Source organism: Rhincodon typus, chromosome 28, assembly GCF_021869965.1.
Source record: "Rhincodon typus isolate 14 chromosome 28, sRhiTyp1.1, whole genome shotgun sequence".
NCBI lineage: Eukaryota > Metazoa > Chordata > Chondrichthyes > Orectolobiformes > Rhincodontidae > Rhincodon > Rhincodon typus.
In genome coordinates, this window is record NC_063359.1 from 24950142 (window position 1) to 24971131 (window position 20990).

Consider the following 20990-nt stretch of genomic DNA (forward strand, 5'->3'; position numbering starts at 1 on the left):
TCTGTTTTTGTTCCTGATTTATAGCATCCACAGTTCTTTCAGTTTTTATCAAGCCACAAGGTAATGGGATCTGAAGCACGGTATTTGCATCCTTTCTCTCCTTCTTTGTCACTATACTGCTTTATCATTAAGGCACTTCATGTCAAAACACAAAGCAGCCTGATAGACCGGATTTAACATCTTGAAGTATTTGAAGACAGATTTTTAAATCTGTAAGGGAGTCAACCCTTATGGGGAAAAGGCAGTAAAGTGGAGTTGAGGATCATCAGATCCACCATGATCTCAATGAATGGTCAAGACCTGATTGGCTGAATGAGCTACTTCTGCTCCAATCTCTTACGGTCTTATGATTGGGAAGAGTTTGCTAACAGTCATCATTAATGTCAATATTAGTACACTTCAAGGCAAACTTCAGACTGTCTTAGTATGCTTTCCTTTGTCCTCCAAAGAATGCCAAGAATTGAGAAATCAGAACCTGACTGGAGTGAGACTTTTCAACTAACTGGGTGCAGAATCAAGTCCATAATTTTTTTTTTGTCTGAATGTGCATTGAGCTGGTTTCAAGGAGGTTATCAGCTTTTGTTAAACTGGTAGAAAAAAATACTAGTTTCCTCAAGACAGGTGTGAACATCCAAAAATGTGCAATGAAAGTACCATAAATCTCAATTCATGGTTATAAAATTATAAAATGTTTTTCAACTATTCCAGTTCATAACACCAAGTGACTATACTTCTTAGCTGCAATGTACTCTTAATTTTTCTAATTCTTCATTGGAATTGCGGCCTTCCTGTCAACTTGTTTCAGCAGTAATTCCAGCATCAACATTTATAATCGTGAGAACATTTGTAAACCTGTCCTGTTATAATAATATCCTCCCACTGCAAAGTCGCTATAGTCTTACCAGATGACTATGAAAGTGTTATACAGGCAGTTCCATGACAAATGTGGAAATTTTTATAGGCATTCATAAGCACAAGCGATAAAATTAATGGCAAAATACAAGACGTAAAAACGATAGCTGAAATATACTTACTTCCTCGGATTGCTTTACACACTAACCATTCATTGCTTTGGACATTGCCATGGAAGACCAATTGGTAATTTTCAGTTAAAATCCATCTTCAAACACATATCATAAATGAGGTGATCCGACATTACAAATTGCCATATTATAAATATCTACTTTGATAGCAACTGAAGAGTTGATCAATGAAAAACCCTGAACTGGACAGAGGGGGACCGCAGCAGCTTGTAAAAATGACTTTGAAACCCTTAGCTAATGCATTAAGTAAAAATAAATGTTACCAGCAAACTCAAATTACATACATACTTAGTACATATGATGTATCAACCTACTAATCAACAGTACAAACCAAATTATTCAGATTCTACAAAATGGAACTGCATTTTAATATCTACATAAAAATTACTGTACAGAACATACTGTAATATAATACAAGCAAATTATGCATTCATATTTGTTTTCTTTCAAGGGTTCTGATAGATTGCAATGTTACTTAAATGCTGCATACCTAATTTCCTTACTGCATATTATGTTGACAAGCACCACTATTAAAATTTGTAATTTCAAAGTTGACTAAAAAGAATACAGCTAAACTACTGGTCATGGCAACCCTCCAGATAATGAGCTACATCTACTGGGGTGAGTAAAGTGTTTCGGCGCGGTGGCTCAGTGGTTAGCACTGCTGCCTCACAGCACCAGAGACCCGGATTCGATTCCGCCCTCGGCACATTCTCCCAGTGTCTGCGTGGGTTTCCTCCGGGTGCTCCAGTTTCCTCCCACAGTCCAAAGATGTGCAAGGTAGTTGGATTGGCCATGCTAAATTGCCCATAGTGTTCAGGGATGTGTTGATTAGGTGTGTTATGAAAGATGGGTCTGGGTGGGATACTCTGAGGGGCAGTGTGGATTTGTTGGGCCGAGGGGCCTGTTTCCACACTGTAGGGATTATATGATGAAGACATTAATGACAAAGTGAAGCAATTTTGTCAATGATGTTTCATGACATTGGCTTACTTAATTCTGTTACCCTGGTACATCAGAAGGCTTAAAAAAAAGCTTTGTGCACAGAAGAATGTACCAGCTCATTCCAATTTATTAACTGCTTAATCAGTGATCATCACAGAATAGGTGTTAAAGGGAGAAACCAAGCCATTCAAGTTAGTTCAAACATGGACATGTTATTTGTTCAGATAGATTTTTGACTGGCAGCACTGTCTGAAATAATAGTTACTTAACTTGTCTGGATGTTGATCACATTTTTTAATGCAGCAAATTATATGTCTTTTCATAGATCATAGAATCCTACAGTGTGGAAACAGACCCTTCGGCCCAACAAGTCCACACCGACCCTCAGAGCATCCCACTCAGACCCATCCCCCTATAACCCACCTAGTCTACACAATCCCTGAACACTACGGGCAATTTAGCATGGCAAATCCACCTAGCCTGCATATCTTTGGACTGTGGGAGGAAACCAGAGCACCTGGAGGAAACCCTCGCAAGCACGGGGAGAATGTGCAAACTCCACTCCACACAAGACAGTTGTCAGAGGGTGGAATTGAAACCGGGTCCCTGGCGCTGTGAGGCAGCAGTACTAACCACTGAGCCACCATGCCACTTTCATCTGTGCCTTTCTTATCTTTAAAAGGGGTGTTTCATCAAATTAGATATCGGCCGTTGACAGAGAAAAGTCACAGTTCACAAATCTTAGTTGCTGCATACTTTAGCACAGCAGTTACAGATCATTTATTGGTTCAGGTTTCTGGGTCTGTGAAGTGACTGATGCTTGCTTATGAGCTTTAAGAAAGCTGCTCAACAAGATCCAGCACCTCTATGCTGTGGATTTCCCCTTCCCAAAGTCAGTTTGAGTTAAATTTACTAGTATCTCCAGGTGGCCAACAACAGGGAGGACATGAAGCAGGGGACGCAGCCAACAGTATTGACTTATTTTCACAGACAGCAAACCAGGAAGTAAAATGCACTGATTATCTTTCACATTAAAACTTTACAAAGAAACAAAAATAAATTATTACAGCACATAAATGGGATTGAAGGAAGAAACAGAAACCTCAAAACAGACTTAAAATTATAACAATGTGGATCTATTTCAAAGAAAATGGTTGACATTCCACAAATAAAATGTGTTTTTTCAGGGCCTGAAATATTTTCAGTTGTAATTATGAAATTAGCACGGCATTAAAAATCCAGTTACACTTCATCTAGCGTAATGTAACTTCAAGTGTTTGTACAGTGAAACTAACAGCAGAAAGGTTAAGTTCTCATTAGTTCAGTGATTTCTAATACATTACTAAGGCTAATTCAGAAAAACAATGATGGCAAATGCTGTCTGTTTCTCTAACATTACCACCACAAAATTCAAAATTTTTTGAACATGAAATAGGCATCAGGAGATTGATATTGAAATGGAAATTCAATGTTAAAATAGGAGAACAACAGCTGGTATAAACCCATTGTTTCCAATGAGAAAGATATACAAGTAAAAATGTTTTTTTTAAAAGGATGCCAACATGAAGGTACATGTCACATGCGAGTAAAATTGTCTACAACAACATCCTGAATGATATATGCAGAAGATGAAGCCAGGCTAGTTAAGTGAAAGAAAGTCGAGCTTTGGGATGACAACAAAGCAAGTGGATTCCTGGTTCAGCAGCAGAGGAAGGATGGATGAATAAATAAAGGAACAAAAACAGAAACTGCTGGAGAAGGTCAGCATGTCTGGCAGCGTCTGCAGACAGAAATCAGAGTTAACATTTTGGGTCAATCGACCCTTCCTCAGAACACATCCAACCCAAAACATTAACTCTGATTTCTTTCCACAGATGCTGCCAGACCTGCTGAGCTTGTCCAGCAATTACGGTTTTTGTTTCTGATTTACAGCAACTGCAGTTCTTTTAGTGAATAAAGGGTTGGAATTTATAGAATTCCTTCAAGTGGAACTGAGTTGTCAGAAAGTGTTTGATGGGAGAAGGAAACTGGAATCAAGTTTCAAAATTAGTAGCAATATTCTGCAACTTCATAAGGGTTGAGATGACAATGAGGGAGGTTTGCAGACTTTAAAACAGAAACAGGTATTGACAGGAGGCAAAAGTAACAAAGTTTATAATAAACTATTAAAAAGCTCTTTCAGGACTTAATGTTAGAAAGCTAAGATTGTTGACTGCAGTAATAGACAAGATTGATAGAAAAACCAACAAGGTAATGCTAGCTTTATTCACCTACCAGTAGAAACTTCTGGATTACAATCAGGTGCTAATGTATAAAATAAGGAAAGGAATGGATCAAGAATGAAATCCAAAAATCATTTGCTAAATTATTCCGGACTAGTTTCTTAAATTATTTAAATTTGCAATATATAAACAAAATTATCATCTTCACAAAAATCAGTTCCTCTAATACAAATTTAAATAGAACGCATATAATGGATATGTCGAATCAAACTGAAGATCATCTGTAAAACTACTACATGTCAACTATCACTGATGCTGAGACTTTCTCCTCTTCAATAACAGTCAAATGATTATATAATCCAAATGTGAAGTGTTCCACAAGTGAGCACAAGAATGGAAAGGCTGTAGGCAGTGCTGCACTATCTGCAGAATTATTTTTAAAATATGCAAAAAGAGGAACAAAGTTGTTGATATGTGTTAATCTAGTACTTGAAAGGGACACAGCTTGATAATTTCATCAAAAAAAATTATGCTGTCTCTGGAAGGAAATAGTTCAGTACAAAAATCAGGATGTACTTTCCTACACAAAGGTTGGTTGAAAGTTGGCATTCTTTCACCCAAAAGACTATCAGATCGGAGATTTCTAATCCAATCTATCTTGGTAAAAATCAATTGGGCTTTATTAAAATGCCAAAAAACAGGCCATAGGGATAATGACAGACCTCGGAGGGAAGAATATAGAATCTAATCAATTGGTATATTTATCATTTGTAAATTTTGCAAAAGGTATTTATGGAGTTAACTAGATCAACCTAACAGAGGTTCATATAATATAATGATATTGTTTTGGAGAATGGAAGACAGATACTGGCTTTGTATGAGACAGACAGCAAGTGCGTTCAGGATAGCAGATGGAGAGTCTGAAACAGTGAAGATTGGAAGAGGATGGTGCACTTGCATTGTCCAGCTCATTAGAAATCCAAGGGTCTGGAAAGAATGAGGCATTGGAGGAAATTAGTATTAGTAAAAAACATGTGTTGAAGAAATTAGATTCATAGAGATCTAATGATGTAGAAAAGAAAGGGTCTTCAACCCATTGCTTCCGCTCAGTCAAAAGCAACTTCTTAACCACATTTTCCAGCACTTTGCTCATAGCCTTGCATGATTTCGCATTGCAAGCACTCATTTAAATAGTTCTTAAATGTTCAAGGTTTCTGTTTCTATCACCCTTACAGACAGTGAGTTCCAGATTCCTATCACCTTATGGATTAAAATGTTTTCCTCACATCTCCACTAAACCTTCTACCCCTTTTCTCAATGCCCTGTGGTCAGTGATCCCTCCATCAAGGGAAAAAAGTTTCTTCCAGTCTACCCTATGCCTCCCAATCTTACACATCTCAATTATGTCCCTTCTCGATCTCCTCTGCTCAAAGGAAAACAACCCCAGTCTATTCAATCTCTCTTCTTAACTGAAACTCTCCAGAACAGGCAACATCCTGGTAAACAGTGTGAAGCTGGAGGAACACAGCAGGCCAGACAGCATCAAAGGAGCAGGAAAGCTGATGTTTTGGGTCGGGACGCTTCTTCAGAAATGGGGGAGGGGGAAGAGAGCTCTGAAATAAAGAGAGAGAGGAGGGGTGGGGCTGGGGAAGGTAGATGGGATGGTGACAGGTGAGTGCAGGTAGGCAGTGGTGGGGATCGGTCAGTGAGGTGGGAGGGGCGGATAGGTGGTGGGAGAAGACAGACAGGTCAAGGAGGCGGGGATGAGAGGGAGATAGGTAGGTAGGGAGATAGGTCTCATCACTGCCTCCTTGACCTGTCCGTCTTCTCCCCCCCCTCCCCCCCCCCTCCCCCCTCATTGACCAATCCCCCCCCCCCCCCACCCGTATTTACCTATCACCATCCTACCTACCTTCCCCAGGCCCACCCCTTCTCTCTCTATTTATTTCAGAGCTCCCTTCCCCCTCCCCCATTTCTGAAGAAGGGTCCGGACCCGAAACGTCAGTTTTCCTGCTCCTCTGATGCTGCCTGGCCTGCTGTGTTCCTCCAGCTCCACACTGCGTTATCTCTGACTCCAGCATTGGCAGTTCTTACTATCTCCAACATCCTGGTAAAGCTGCTTTGCATCCTATCCAGTGCGATCACATCCCTCCTATAATGTGGATTCTGGAATGGCACATGATACTCTAAATTCAGTAGTAGACAACTGAATTCTGAGGGACTGAATTAATCTGCATTTGGAGAGACAGGGATTCATCAAGAATAGTCATCTTGGTTTTGCTAAGGGAATGTCATGTCTGACCAACTTGATTAAATTTTTTGAAGAGGTGTCCGATACTCTATTGATAAGATTAACATCTTATACAGCTGCAGCACATTCTCCCTGCTCTTAAACTCCATGCCTCAGCTAAGAAAGGCAAGTATCCCAAATGCCTTCTTTATCCCTTTATCCAACTGTCTTGATACCTTAAGGAACCAGTGGACATGCACACCAAAGTCCCTTTGATCCTTGGTGCTTCTCAGGGGTCCTACCATTCATTATGTATTCCCTCACCTCTAGTTCTGCCCAAGTGCACTGGATTAGATTCCATTTGCCACTGATCAGCCCATCTATGTCCTCTTGTAGTCTAAGGTTATCCTCCTATTACCACTCCACCAACTTTTGTATCATCTGCAAACTTACCAAGTAACACTCCAATATTCATGTCAAAATCATTTATCTAAAACTACAAACAAGGGCTCCAAAACTGATTCCTCTGGGATTCCACTGGACACAGACTTCCAGTTGGAAAAACAACCATCAAACATCACCTTCTGCTTCCTGCCATTCAGCCAACTGTCGATCCATCTTGCCAAATTTCCTTGGATGCCATGGGCTCTTATTTTGCTACCAGTCTACCATGCATGTCCTTTTCAAAAGCCTCACTGCAGTCCAAGTAGATTACATCAAAAGCACTGCCCTCATCTACACACCTGGGCACCTCTTCGAAAAATTAAAATCGAGTTGGGCAGACTTCACCTCCCCTTAGCTAAATCCAAGAGGACTATTCTTGATTACCGTACATAGTCGCATAAAAGTCGAAATTATTAGACTTTTTAAAAGGTTAAATTTATGGGACAAAAACAGAAGTTTCGGGTCTGGTGACCGTTCAGAGCCACCGGACCCGAAACGTTAACTCTGTTTTCTCCTTCACAGATGCTGCCAGACCTGCTGAGCTTTTCCAGCAACTTCTGTTTTTGTTCCTGATTTACAGCATCCACTGTTCTTTTGGTTTTTGTAAAATTTATGGGGGTCGACTATCACATGGATACCAGTTTTGATTGGCTGAAATTCATGCTGCAGTCCAAAACACTGCATCATTAGCTGAAGCCCAATTGATCTCTAAACGAAAAGAAAAAAAACACAAATTATGGTAGTTACTGGGTAAAGACAATAGAAACAAAAATGAATTAATAAGCTTTTATTTATATATACAAAAAGTAAAATAGAAATAATATCACTTTAAACTACAATTACATGGTACATCTTAAATTAAACAAATTAAGATTAATTAACATCTGAAAATTAGCCTTCCATCTGCCAATTTCTGACTACAAACTGATGAAACTGTAATATTTTATCTTTTCGTTCAGCAGGCAGCTTTTGTGCAATCTTAGTTCTCTAGCGAAGTACTACGTCATGCCTTCTCATGAACCTTGTGCACAACCCAGCACTTGCCTTGAAATCCAAAATTCCATCCTTCTTTGATTTGTTTCATGCATGGATTCAGATGGCTTCACAACTAACATTTTCCATTCTGACAATTTTCAAGTGCCCACTCACCAACTTTTTTCCCCCCCAGTTGTGGCCACTTGCTAGGTTTCTCTCTGTTGGCACACTTCTGTTTTGGCATTATCTGAAGTTTGTTCAATATCTTTCTTCAGTCTCACAAGTTTCTCTGAAACACAAAATTCTCCAGCTGCTACTCAGTTATTTGCCTTCTCTACAACTTCAATAACTTTCAGTTTAAACGCTGCTGCACATTTTTCACTTTTTTCAAGAGGGCATTTTACACAAAGTGAAGAAGAAAATTTAAAACATCAGCGAGGTTTATGACTGTATTCCACAAGTACTACAGTGGAACTGAGCTGCACACAAAGGGAGGTTGTCACCTAACTCTGACCTGACACATCTTAAACTTTTGTGCCAAATTGGTGTGAATTGGACATCAAAACACCTAATAGCATAAAAAAAATTCATTTCCTCATCATAACATTTATGTACAGGATAATACCTTGACTCACAAATCTGTTACCTCTGAAGAACTGGGGCTGACTTTTACGAGATAAGTGGAAAATTCCAGATTTTTTGGCCAAAAATAGGGGATCGACTTCTACAAGAGATCAACTTTTACTTGAGTATGTACAGTAATCTCAGTCTCTCCAAATGCAGACTAATTCACTCCTTCAGAATTGCTTCCAATTGCTTTCCCAGTATTGAAGTTAGACTGACAAGCCTGTAGTTTCCTGGTTGATCCTTTACTCCTTTCTTGAAAAACTGTACCACATGGTTGTCCTCCAGTACTTCTCCTGTGGCCAGAGAGGAATTGAAAATAAATGGGCACTTGGATAACAAATGTTTTTATTGTTATAGTCTATGTGGATTTTTTAGTGGGAAATATTTTGATGAATTTGTTGAGAATGTCAACAACAGCATTGATAAAGGGAAGTAGATATAATTGGACTTTCAAAGTTCTTACTATAGAACCCCCACCCCCCCACCCAGCCACCGAAGGAGTTTGGTTAGTAAAGTTAAAACACGTGGAACAGAAGGTAACATACTGAGACAGATTAAGGATTGGCTAATATGCAGAAAACAGAGTAGCAATGGACAGGTCATTTGAATTGGTAAGATGTTTTTAGTCAGATAATGCAAAGATCAGTTCTTGGGTCCCTGCCTTCCAAGGACTAAATGAAGCTTTTGGGTGACACAAACTAGGTGGGAATATCTGTAGAGCAAGATGCCAAGTAGCTTCAAGAGTATTTGGAGAGGTTCAGTGAATGGACAAGAATTTGGCATGTGGAATATAATGTGGAAAAAATGTGAGGTTATCCATTTTGGTGGAGACCACAGATATGCAGATATTTCTCAAATGATAGAGGTTAGAAAGTGTAATGAACAAAAGGAGCTTGGGAGTCTTTGTCACTAAGTTACTGAGAGCCAACATGCAAATGCAGCAATTAGGAAAGCTAATGGTATGTTAGTCTTTACTGCAAGAGCATTGGAGTACAGAATAGAGAAGTCTTGCTTCAATTGTACACAACCTTGGTTAGACCACATCATAAGTACTGTGTACAGTTCTACTGTTCTCACCTTAGGAAGGACATAATTGCCATTGAGGGAGTGCAACAAAGGTTCACTAGACTGGTTCCTCAAATGGCAGGACTGTCCTATGAAGAAAGATCTGGAAAACTAGTGTTTCTAGGAAAGCAAGGTGATCCAATTGAAACTGACGAAATGCTTATGAGAGAGAGACAGGATAAATGCAGCTAAGATATTTCACCTAGTTGGGGAGTCAAAAACCAAGTGACACAATTTCAAAATAGAAGGAAAGCCACTTCGGACTGTGAAGAGGAGAATTTTGTTTTAAAAACACTAATTTTTTGGAATTCTCTCTCAGGGAATTGTAGAAGCTCAGTCATTGAGTATGTTTAAAGTATAAATTGATAGTTTTCTAAATATCACTGAGATAAAGGGGTACATGAATACTGATGTGGACAATAAGCTTTGATCATTTTGAATGGAAGAGCAAGCTCCATGGACCAAATAGCCTACTGCTGTTTCTACATCCGGAGTTTACTCTTAAGTAACTGTAAGAATGGAAGTGGAAGAGTGAACATTTTAATAAGAGTAAGTGCAACAAATCAAATATCTAACAAGTACAAACAAATAAATCTGGTAAATGTGCCCCAATATGGTGACAGCTAGGACTGCAATAGGTACAGCTGCAATTAATAGTGGAGGATACTGACTGAACTGAAGAAAATTTAATATGGAGCATGATGTCGAAATAAGAATGTTGAAAAAAAGATGAAGCTTCCAGAGATATGACATGGAAGTCTGGAAAAGCATTGAGAAAGTAGATATGGATACATGAGAAAATGGAAGTGGATATGAGAAAATGACAAGGAAAACAAAATTTGGGTACAGGTATCTTCTGACAAATGGGGTTTTGAAAGGGTTGTCAAGAGGTCAGCTGAAAAGGAAAAAAAGATGAAAAAGAGGGTGCTTTGGGTCACCTGAATAATTCGAGAAATCAAGAAAAGTACTAGACGCAGTTACCTGTACAAACAAAAACCAAGGAAGAATTCATTGTAGGCATACCACTGACAATTACATTATCATTTCATTATTACATATGCTCTACAAATGTAATATGTACTTTATTCTTGATTTCAAAGCAATTCAGTAAATTTCAAAAGACATTACATATCAATTCTTTGGTAAACGTTAACTTCATAAAAATTACAACTCGAAGGAAATGGCAATCAACTGAAGATGAGCTACTGGCAAAGCAGATAAGGTATGAAAATTAGGGATTTGCTTTAAAATTTACTAATCATGTACTTTTGTCCATTTCAGAATTAAGACAGCAACAGTACAATAAAATATGTGATTGAGAGTTCCAAATGTAAGTAGAATTAAGTTTTATTCTTCATATTGCATTTATAATAACAAGCCATTAAATTTTGGGCGTACAGGATAAAAATTCTTGATATGTACAATGGCTCCTTTGAAAAGATTATTGGCGATGAAAATCAAAAGATTATTTAAAATTTTAGAACAATTTTGCCCAAACACGATCTTACAGACAAATATTTTGCAAATGAAAAGCTCTTACCACTTGCAACTATTTACATTTGCCATTTAAGAAATGTTATGATTTTCAGCTAGTCAAATAACAAACATCTTTTAAACAAACATCAATATGTGTAAGGATTACAAGCAACTCAATACCCCAGAAACAATTCAAAATATATCAATTTACAGATGTTAGGGTATTAGTTTAATGGAATAGTTAATCATTATTTTTAAACAAATGAACACCATAAGCTACATGAACACTCCTGAATGGACCAGCTTAGAGATTTCTAAAGGTTGCATTTCAGACTCAAAAATTACTACTACCCCATCAATGTATCAAATAAATGTTGGCACCTTAATTGTGCCTTTATAACATTGTTAATGGTTTGTTAATTTACCTCCTACACTGTTATTATACTTCAAATGATTTAATGACTGCCAGGGGAGTAAGCAACATATGCACAAATGTTATCCTTCTGCATTATATTCAGTTTAACTCATACATGTGGTTCCTTTATGTACAGATTGTGTTGAACAATTACAGAATTTTTCTAAGAAAAAACAAATTATTTTTGTCTTATTAAGCAAGCTTACAAAATAAGTTCAGAATTTTGCCAATTCTGGAACACTATGGTGAAGATACTGCATGGCGAATATTAAACTTGCCATCATTAACTGTCATTTGGATCTACGAACCATTCTTATGATAAGTTCTGGCAGCTTTTTGCTGGAATGCTACATAGGAAGCTATGCAGTTATGCTGTATCACACTCTAGGGAAGAAAAGCTTACAGTATACCTAGACCAGTAGCAAATGCGTCTTCTGTTGGCTCATTATAGTGAATTCTTGGAAAAGCCATTTTCCCAGCAGCAAGGACACAATTACTCAGGTCAAAAAGAGGAAGGGGATGGAGGGGTGGGAAGGAGACAAGAATGAAACAGTTCCAAAATCACTTCAACACAAGACATAAAACACCACTGGCCATACTAAAAAGCAAGATACTTCAGTTTATAAAAAAGTAATCCAAATTAAAGTAGTCAGTAGGGATATACGTAGTCCCAATATCCATGATTTACTTTGATTACAAATTAAAATCACATTCTAAAAAGTTTTATCTTTTGCATAACTGCAACTGAACACACAAGTGTTCTTTTTAGCTCCACTGAAAGTAAGGGCATTCTGTCACTGCACTCACAATACTAATCTTATAATTAGCGGCTTAATTAGGTAATTATGGCTTTGCAGGGGATGCCTAAATGAAAAATGACAACATTGTATCACGGTCACCTATTTATATAGCAGTTATTGTATTTTCACACCAATGCAAGGAAACAAAATCAGTTTACAAAAAAATTACCCATTCCAAGTCTTCAATTTATCAACTATATTCCACAATAGGTTTAAAATCTACACAAAATAAATTTCTACATACAATTAACAGCATTCTGAAATTAGACATTTTCACTATGATTACTCAAATTAGCTTCTTACAAAGCCATCAACTTTACCAAAATCCAATTCCTCCATTCAAATGCAGAGAACAGGGGAAAAACACTAAAGTAATTTTTGCATAGAACATTCGGCACTCTAAGATTTTAGATACTAATATGAAAGGATTTTAAAAGGTGTTGCATAAATGCAATTTTGACCTCAGACGATCGAAATGTCACTTTTGGAGTTGAAGCTGATAGAGAGAAATGCAGTGGTCAATTTATGCATAGACTTCCACAGCTTGGAAATAAATGGACCGAAAATCTACTTCAGTAATGATGATTGGGGGATAAACATGGTCTAGAATTCAGAACTCGCTTGCATTTCCTTGAATACCAGCAAAGAATCTTTTGCATCCATCCAAGAAGCCAGCTGGGGCCTTGGTTCAACACTGCAACCAAGAGACAGGCTATATATTCAAAAAAAGGTAGTTAGAGAAAGAGAATATAACAAACTGAAGAAAAGTTCAAAAACTAATTGACAAGGCTCAGCAAATCATTAAAAAAAAACGTCAAACTGATGGAATATACTGATCTCAAACTTTATATTTGTAGTGGATATATTGTGCATTCAGAAGTTTTTGAACATGACACTGAGTTTTCTACTGTTGCCAAGTATTTCTATTAATTCAACATAAGCATTGTAAAATATCATGAAAGTAACCAATTCATTCATGTTGGAACAGATGTAGTTTAGTCAGCTCTAAATGTTATTCCATAAGATACTCTAGTAAATAAAAAGAAAAACCAACATAGAAATAGTGTTTATCAAAAATTTGCACTGTATGGTTGATTGCAGCATTACGAAAGTGTCCTTCAAGTAAGGGAACAGTCCAGTGTCTGCTCAGCATTTCCAACGAGCTAAGAAGGTTAACATCTCAGATGAGTCAGAAACGTAAACTTAAATTCCACTACTCCATCACATCATGAGTATGTGCTTAAACACCATCTTATTATTGGCATAAATGTTGCTTACTTAACAACAACTACATGTCCATCAGATGTACAAGGAATCTGCTTTAATAATCTGAAGAATCGTTCGGAGCCTAAACTGTAACACACAATACTGTTACCTGCAAACGCAAGCTTGACCTCTGTAGGTAGGTTTCCATCTACCCTAACCCAAACGACCTGCAACCCCTTAAAGTCTTCATACATGATGCTTTGAACATATACTGACTTTTTTTTAAATGCAGCAACCTTCTGTCTTGTAAGACAATAGTTTGCATCCTGGTGGCCAACCGTGTGTTGAAGGTGCAGGACCAACTGACATCTGATTTCTATGGGCAGCTCAGTGATTCATACTGCTGCCTCACAGCACCAGGGACCCAGGTTCAATTCGAGCCTTGGGTGACTGTCGAGATCACATGGACTACAGGGAGAACAAGCCGCTTGAATACATAACTAGCTCGAAGGAAGGAGACAGAGTTTGGTGGTTTAGGGTTGCATTTCCAACTGGAGACCTGTGAATAGGGGTGTGCCACAAGGATCGGTGCTGTGTCCACTGTTTTTGCCAGTATATAAATGGTTTGGATATGAACATAGGAGGTATGGTTAGTAAATTTACAGATGAAACCAAACTTGGTGGTGTAGTGGACAGCAAAAGGAGGTTATCTAAGGGTACAACAGGACCTTGATCCAATGTGCCAACGAGTGGCAGATGGAATTTAATTTAGATCAACGTGAAATGCTGCATTTTGGTAAGGCAATATCAGGGCAAGTCATATACACTTAATGGTAGGGCCCTGGGGAGTGCTGCTGAACAAAGACCTTGGAGTGCAGGTTTATAGTTCCTTGAAACTAGAGTTGCAGATAGACAGGATAGTGAGGGTGACATTTCGTACGCTTGCCTTTATTAGTCAGTGCATTGAGTAGAGGAGTTGGGAGATCGTGTTGCGGCTGTACAGGACATTGGTTCGGTCACTTTTGGAATACTGTGTTCAGTTCTGGTCTCCCTGCTAATGGGCAAGGTGCTGTTAAAGTTGAAAGGGTACAGAAAAACTAAAAAGGATGTTGTCGGGGTTGGAGGGTTTGAGCCACAGGGAGAGAATAAGCTGGGGCTATTTTGCCAGAAGTGTCAGATGATGCTTTATAAAATCATGAGGGGCATGGATCTGGTGAAAAGCCAATGTTTTTTCCCCCCCGAATAGGCACGTTTTTCACAAAAGGTGGTTAGTGCCTGGAATGCACTGCCAGAGGTGGTGGTGGAAGCAGACACAATATCAGCATTCAAGAAGCACCTGCATGAATACATCAATAGGAAGGGAAGAGATGGATACGGATCTTGCAGTGAAGACATTTTTAGTATGGAAGAGCAAAATGTGTCAGTGCAGGCTTGGAGGGCCGAAGGGCCTGTTCCTGCACTATATTGCTCTTTGTTCTCAAAGTAGGGAGTCCAGAATTAGAAGGCACAGGTTTAAGATGAGGGGGAAAAGATTTAAAAGGACCTAAGAAGCAACTTTTGTACAAGAGAGTGGTGCATGTCTGGAACAGGCTGCCAGAGGAAGTGGAGGAGGCTGGTACAATTACAACATTTAAAAGGCATCTGGATGGGGACATGACTAGGAAGGGTTCAGAGGAATATGGGCCAAATGCTGGCAAATGAGACTGGATTAATTTAGGATATCTGGTCGGCAAGGATGAGTTGGACTGAAGGGTTCATTTCCAGGCTGTACGTCTCTCTAACTGTGTGGAGTTTGCACATTCTCCCCATGTCTGCGTAGGTTTCTGCCAGGTGCTCCCATTTCCTCCCACTGTCCAAAGATGTGCAAGCTAGGTGGATTAGTAATGGTAAATGCAGGGATTGTGTGGGGGTTTGGGTCAGGGTGGGATGCTCTTTTGGAGGGTCAGTGCAGACTTGATAGGCCAGTACTGAAGTGTCTGTTTACATACTGTATGACTCTATTGCGATTCCATGATTCTGTGTGTCCCCTGACTGGCCACATGAGCATGTTTTCCCCCTTCTTGCCTCTTCGAAGGCCCTTCCAAACTGTCAGCCTCCAAAGATCACTGTCCAAGTTCCCAATGCCTATTGTCATCATACTTTCACTACAAAGATATCTGAAAGGGAGTATGGGTGGCCAGGAGGCTGTGACCCAGTGGCCAGATCACTGGACAGAAGGTTTTAGGTAATACAGTTTCAAACATGAATATGCCTGAACTAGTATGATGACGGCATTAGCATGCTCTGGGACAAAGTTTACAACTTTATGCCAAAGGATGCCATACATCTGAGATGGCAAAAAGGGAAACTGCTCAGCTTTTTCTCACCATTGTAGCAGATGAAGCAGACCTGGCAAACTCCCCAGCAGGGATTGGTAACAAAGCGAAAGCAATCAAACCTCAAAATATTTAGAGGTACCAATAGCCCCATTGACCAGAAAAGTAGCAAGTAAGTTTTGAGATGAAACGGACTCCTTAATGGACATTTCCAGAGTGGGACAATCCCACCCTGATTCTCTGGCCTTTGGAAAGTTTGATTTTTACATTCAAGTGATCAAGAAAAATCTGCTTTTAACATCAGAACTGCAAGCAACACTCCAGCCTCAAATCCATGTCTCCTCAAAATCCTGCTCCACTACAAAGTGAACCAATTTCCTATCTGCAAACATTACATTGCGAAATCAACAAATTTCAAGAGTTGTGTGTAACAACCTTCCTTCAGTCATTTGGACATGCCTGAACTTTACTCAGGAAGAATAGGAACCCTTGCTCGATTTGGAGTCACATGACTTCAACATCTACACTCAGGTTTTAATCTGTTGCTAGTAAAACTCTTCGTTTTGGGTGTGCATAGGTGTTGGTATGCTTTTGCAAAGTATCAAAGACCAGCCAAGATCTGCAAAGGCTGCAGACATTGCTCCTAAATGAGCAAGAGTGTGCATTATCGACAGAAATCTGAGACCATCAAGTTACGAGTCTAGCAAGTCTGTGCCTTCAGTGCACTTCACGACATTGGTGAGAACTAAACAACATACGTTTGACAGGAAGAAAGGCGGAACAATTTCCACCTTCACTATCTTAGACGTATCATAGCCGACCTTAAGAAGCCCATAATCATGGAAACAGACGAGTTAGCATCAAGATAGTACCTCAGCATGTCTCAATGGCTTCATGGATAATTACCTGAAGTACAGTCATCATGCAGGCAAAACAATGACTACACTGGGTATAAGTCAAACAAAAAAAAGTTCCCGCAAAAGAAAACATGAAGATGATGTTGAATTTGTTAATTAGTTTCAAAAAGCCCTTTGCAAGCTGTACAAACTTATATTTTGGTATCAATATCATGAGACATTCTCAAATTCATAAATAGAAGGAACTCAATGATGAAATGGATGTCAACACGAGTAATGAGAAGTAAGCACTCGTGGCAATAAGAATATTGTGATTTCGGTTATTTTAAATAGCAATAGTAGATTTGAGAATGTATATGAAGAGGGCAACAGTGAGCTCCGACTGAGAAACTGGAAATCTGGATTCTAGTGACACAGCATTGCTGGAAGAAGCAGAAGAAATGCAGAAATAATGACATTGATGATACCAAAACGTTGTCAAGCACTCTGCTTCCTGCAAGGACCCTGTTCCACTCTCGCAGGTTCTCCATCGTGTCTGTTCTGATGATGCCACCTTCCACAGGGATGCCTTCAACACATTCTTTTTATCCCCCCCAACTAGGATTGCTCCTGACTCCCATCCCTCTGTGACGGGCAGGGCTCTCAGCTGTGGCCAACCCATTTCCTGCACTTCTGCCCTCACAATGTTATAACCTTTCACCCCACCAGTTTCTGCATTCAAAGGATCATCCAGCATCAATTCAGCAGGATGCCCTCACTAAATACCAACACCGTTCCCTCACATGCTGTTGCAGAAGATATGACACTAATCTCCTCTGTCCTCATTGTGCAAGGTTCTAAACACACCTTCCAGATGAAGCTGTGGTTTACTTCTTTTGGTCTAATCTACTTTATTTCCTGCTCACAACGTCTGCTCCGTTACATCTATAAGACAACAGATTGGGTGACCACTTTGGTATGCTCCACTTTGACCAGAAGAACGATCGTGACCTTCCAGTTGACTGCTATTTCAATAAACTCCCATGCCAATATTTTCATCTTAAACCTTCTGCAGTTTTCTAATGAAGCTAAACATTAACTGAAAGAACTGCACCCCATTTCCTACTTAGGCATTTGACAGCTTTCAGGACTCCACATGAAGTTCAACACTTTTAGAACATGAAAACTATCCACTCTTTTGATTTCTCCCTTCGTTGGTTTTTCTTTAAGTAGATTTTACTTATTTTCTCCTATTCAAATCTACCATTTAAACCCATTTTACTTCTCAAATCTCTTGTTGCACCATTAGCACTCCATTTGTCTTTTGATCTGGGCAGCCTCACCATTTGTCCTTCTTTGTCAACATCACACAAACCGTAATTTTTCAGCCCACCATTAGCTCCGAAGAGTCTTTGGACTCAAACATTAATTCTGTTATTCTCTCCACAGATGCTATTAGATCTACTGAATTTATCAAGCATTTTTTTCTAATTTTACAACTTTATTAGAGTTGTGTGCAAAAACTGGCAAGTTGTGTTTTTCACAAAAATTTTAAGAACTCAAAATTCTCTCTCAAAACAATGAGACTCTTAATTATTAACAAGATCGTATTTATCCTATTTGACACCACAACCTGGTCAATGACAAGTTACTTTGATATCAACATTCTCGACAAATATTCAACATGAACTAGAGAGAGAAGTGCTAGAGGCAGTTGAAGAAAGAACAAAGAACACTGACATTAAGCCAAATTGCAATGCAAAACCAGTGGTAAGGTGATGTGTTCAGGAATTAAATTCCAAACTATGGGGTTAAGCAGTCAAATGGAAGAGAGAAGTGTGCAATGCCAAGAATAACCTGTCAAAAAACTACAGTAAAGACCTTCTGCAAGTTGACAATATCTGCAAGGTTGAGCAGCAGTTAGCAAATACACCAGCTGTAGAAGAGGCTGGTGTTGGCTGAATCAATGTATAAGTGAGTCACTCAGCTATCTGGCCTACTCGATTGCAACGTGTACAAGATTCCTCAAAAAAGTTATCATTGCCTTTGTGAGATTCATATAGATTGTTTCACACATTCAGGACATGCCCTAGTCACCTTTAAACTGTAAATGACTTTTCAAATCCACATGAACAGTTGAAACAGAGCTTCTATTTAACAACTCAACCAGAAGTTAGCACCTGCAACAATACCAGTCAATTTGATTAATTCCAATGGCCTTTCCTCCATAAAGATCAGAACTGAGGACGTTCGCTGATGATTAGTGCAGGACACATTGTAAATGACAATCAGCATTCCTCAGATAGTAATGCAATCCATGACTGCATGCAATAAGATCTGGATAACATACAGGCTTGGGCTGATGTGTGCTGTGTTACTTGGCACCTCAGTGTTGTTACGCAATGGCTATCTTAACAACAGAAAATCTAATAATCACCCCTTGACATTCCCTTCCTTACCTGAAACATGCCCAGAACTGCACAGTTGTCAGCTAAAATGTTATAACCAAGATAGGATGAGTTCACCATCTCTTTCTCTAGTTCCACTACTTCATCAGTCACAACAAACTTAGTTTGTTTTTCTTGGCTCCCAACACAGGCAGTCATATGCTTTTTCTATATTAGACTTAAAATAAAAGAGATTTATCAACCAAGTTTCTTTAACAAACACGAAACCAATCTATTTTAAAACAAAATTTATTCAATGAGGATGCAAAACTAGTGAAGATTCTTAGTTTATACTACACATATTTACTCCTCTAAACCCAAAATACACACACTCAATAAAGGGAAAAACTTATTTCTCTCTACAGAGATTCACTCTGTGTGTGTGTGTGTGTGTGTGGTGTGTGTGGTGTGTGTGTGTGGAAGAGTGGTGGAGGAGTGGAAACACTTTTAGCTAATAAGTCCTAGATCTTCAAGACAAAATGGACAGGCTTGAGATGTTCAGATAGCTACTGTATCTGACATTCTTACAGGGAAAGACTGGTGTCACTAAACACAGGCAGTTGTCTCTGGTACTTTGGCAAACACAGCTTGCTCAGGAAATGCAATATCGAGAAGTCTTCCTGTCACTCAGGTTTCATTCTGAATTCACCACAAAGGTGCTTCAGAAACAGAATGCAATATGCTGTAGTGACTGTTCCAAAAAAGTTTCCGACCAATTGAAAATCCAAAACCATCTCTAATTCTGCAAGACACTGTTCAAACAGATTCCAAAAACCCAGTTGTAAAAGGAGTCAAGTGCTTTTCCTTGAACTCAGGTCAAACAACCAAGATCAGTAATTACCTGGAACCATATGATTTACAAGGAATATCATGTTCAGAAAAAGCTCCAATATGTATTTTCACTAACCTTTTAAATGGCATCCAGATGTCTTCACAATTCTTCAAACTCAAGTCCACAGAAATTATTAAATATGAAATCAAATCACAAGATTTTGTCCAACTTGGGGCTCAAACCCAGAAGTTTCTAATACAGCAAGACAGCCAAGCTTACAGTTCAAATTACAAACAATATTGCATAGTGCTTCCCATTTTTTAAAAATGTGAACATTATTCTCTGACAATAAAACATTTATTATTTCTCAAATGAATCCTGTGATACTATCCAATGGCCCGAAAATAATTAGTTGTTAGCTACCATGACAAAAAAATCTTTAGTATTTTCACAAAAGCTGATCACAATTAAGAACAGTTTGAGGACTGTTAACAGTGCTTTACAACATCATGAAAATCCACTAGATAAAAATCACTTTAATCAATTTAACAAAAAGAAAAGCATGGTATCATTGCAACTCAGAGCAATAGAGATTCGGTTAGTGCCTAGAACATCAATGGAGTAGGTTGAAGAGAATAGCAATGAGGATATACAATAAAATACCATTAAAATTAGTTCTGATGTTATTGCTTACGTACGTAACACAGGCTTCTAATCTATAACGTATTAATGTTTGTCTTGTACAAGTTTGAATTAATTTTGAGGTTATCAAGTTAAAGGATGTTAACATCACAATATTTATCAACACATTAAGACGCAACATGAATCCTAGAAGAGATATCACTGCTGGCTACACAAGGAAGCTCCTTTTACTTTGCCCTCAATATGCTTCAGTATCTGCCTTGTGAGTATTGGAGGGAAGTTTACAACACAGAAACAGGCCACTTGATCCATCAGGTCTGTGCCAGTGCTTATGCTCCATATAAATATTTTCCAATTTCATCTCACCCAAAACACATCCTGACTGTCCTTTCTGCCTCAATTTTCTGGCTTCCACAAAAATGTATCTTTATCACTCATCTCAACCATTCCCCATAGGAGCAAATTCCACATTCAAACCACTCACTTTTCCCGAATTTCTTAAATGGATCATTAATGATCATCATATATTA

The 20990-nt window shown here is 38.7% G+C and overlaps 1 protein-coding gene across 3 annotated transcripts in view; it reads right to left on the reverse strand.

Annotated features, from left to right (window-relative positions):
- The window catches only part of mapkap1 (MAPK associated protein 1), a 253844-nt gene extending 234619 nt beyond the window's left edge, over positions 1–19225 (reverse strand). Inside the window, exon 1 of one of the 3 annotated variants that reach the window (XM_048613545.1) lies at positions 19059–19225. In XM_048613545.1, the coding sequence (XP_048469502.1) occupies positions 19059–19205 (147 nt within the window). In that variant the 5' untranslated portion in view covers positions 19206–19225. The remainder of the gene's footprint in view (positions 1–19058) is intronic. The other 2 variants (XM_048613547.1, XM_048613546.1) reach the window with 2 other exon arrangements.
- Positions 19226–20990: the final 1765 nt, after the last annotated feature.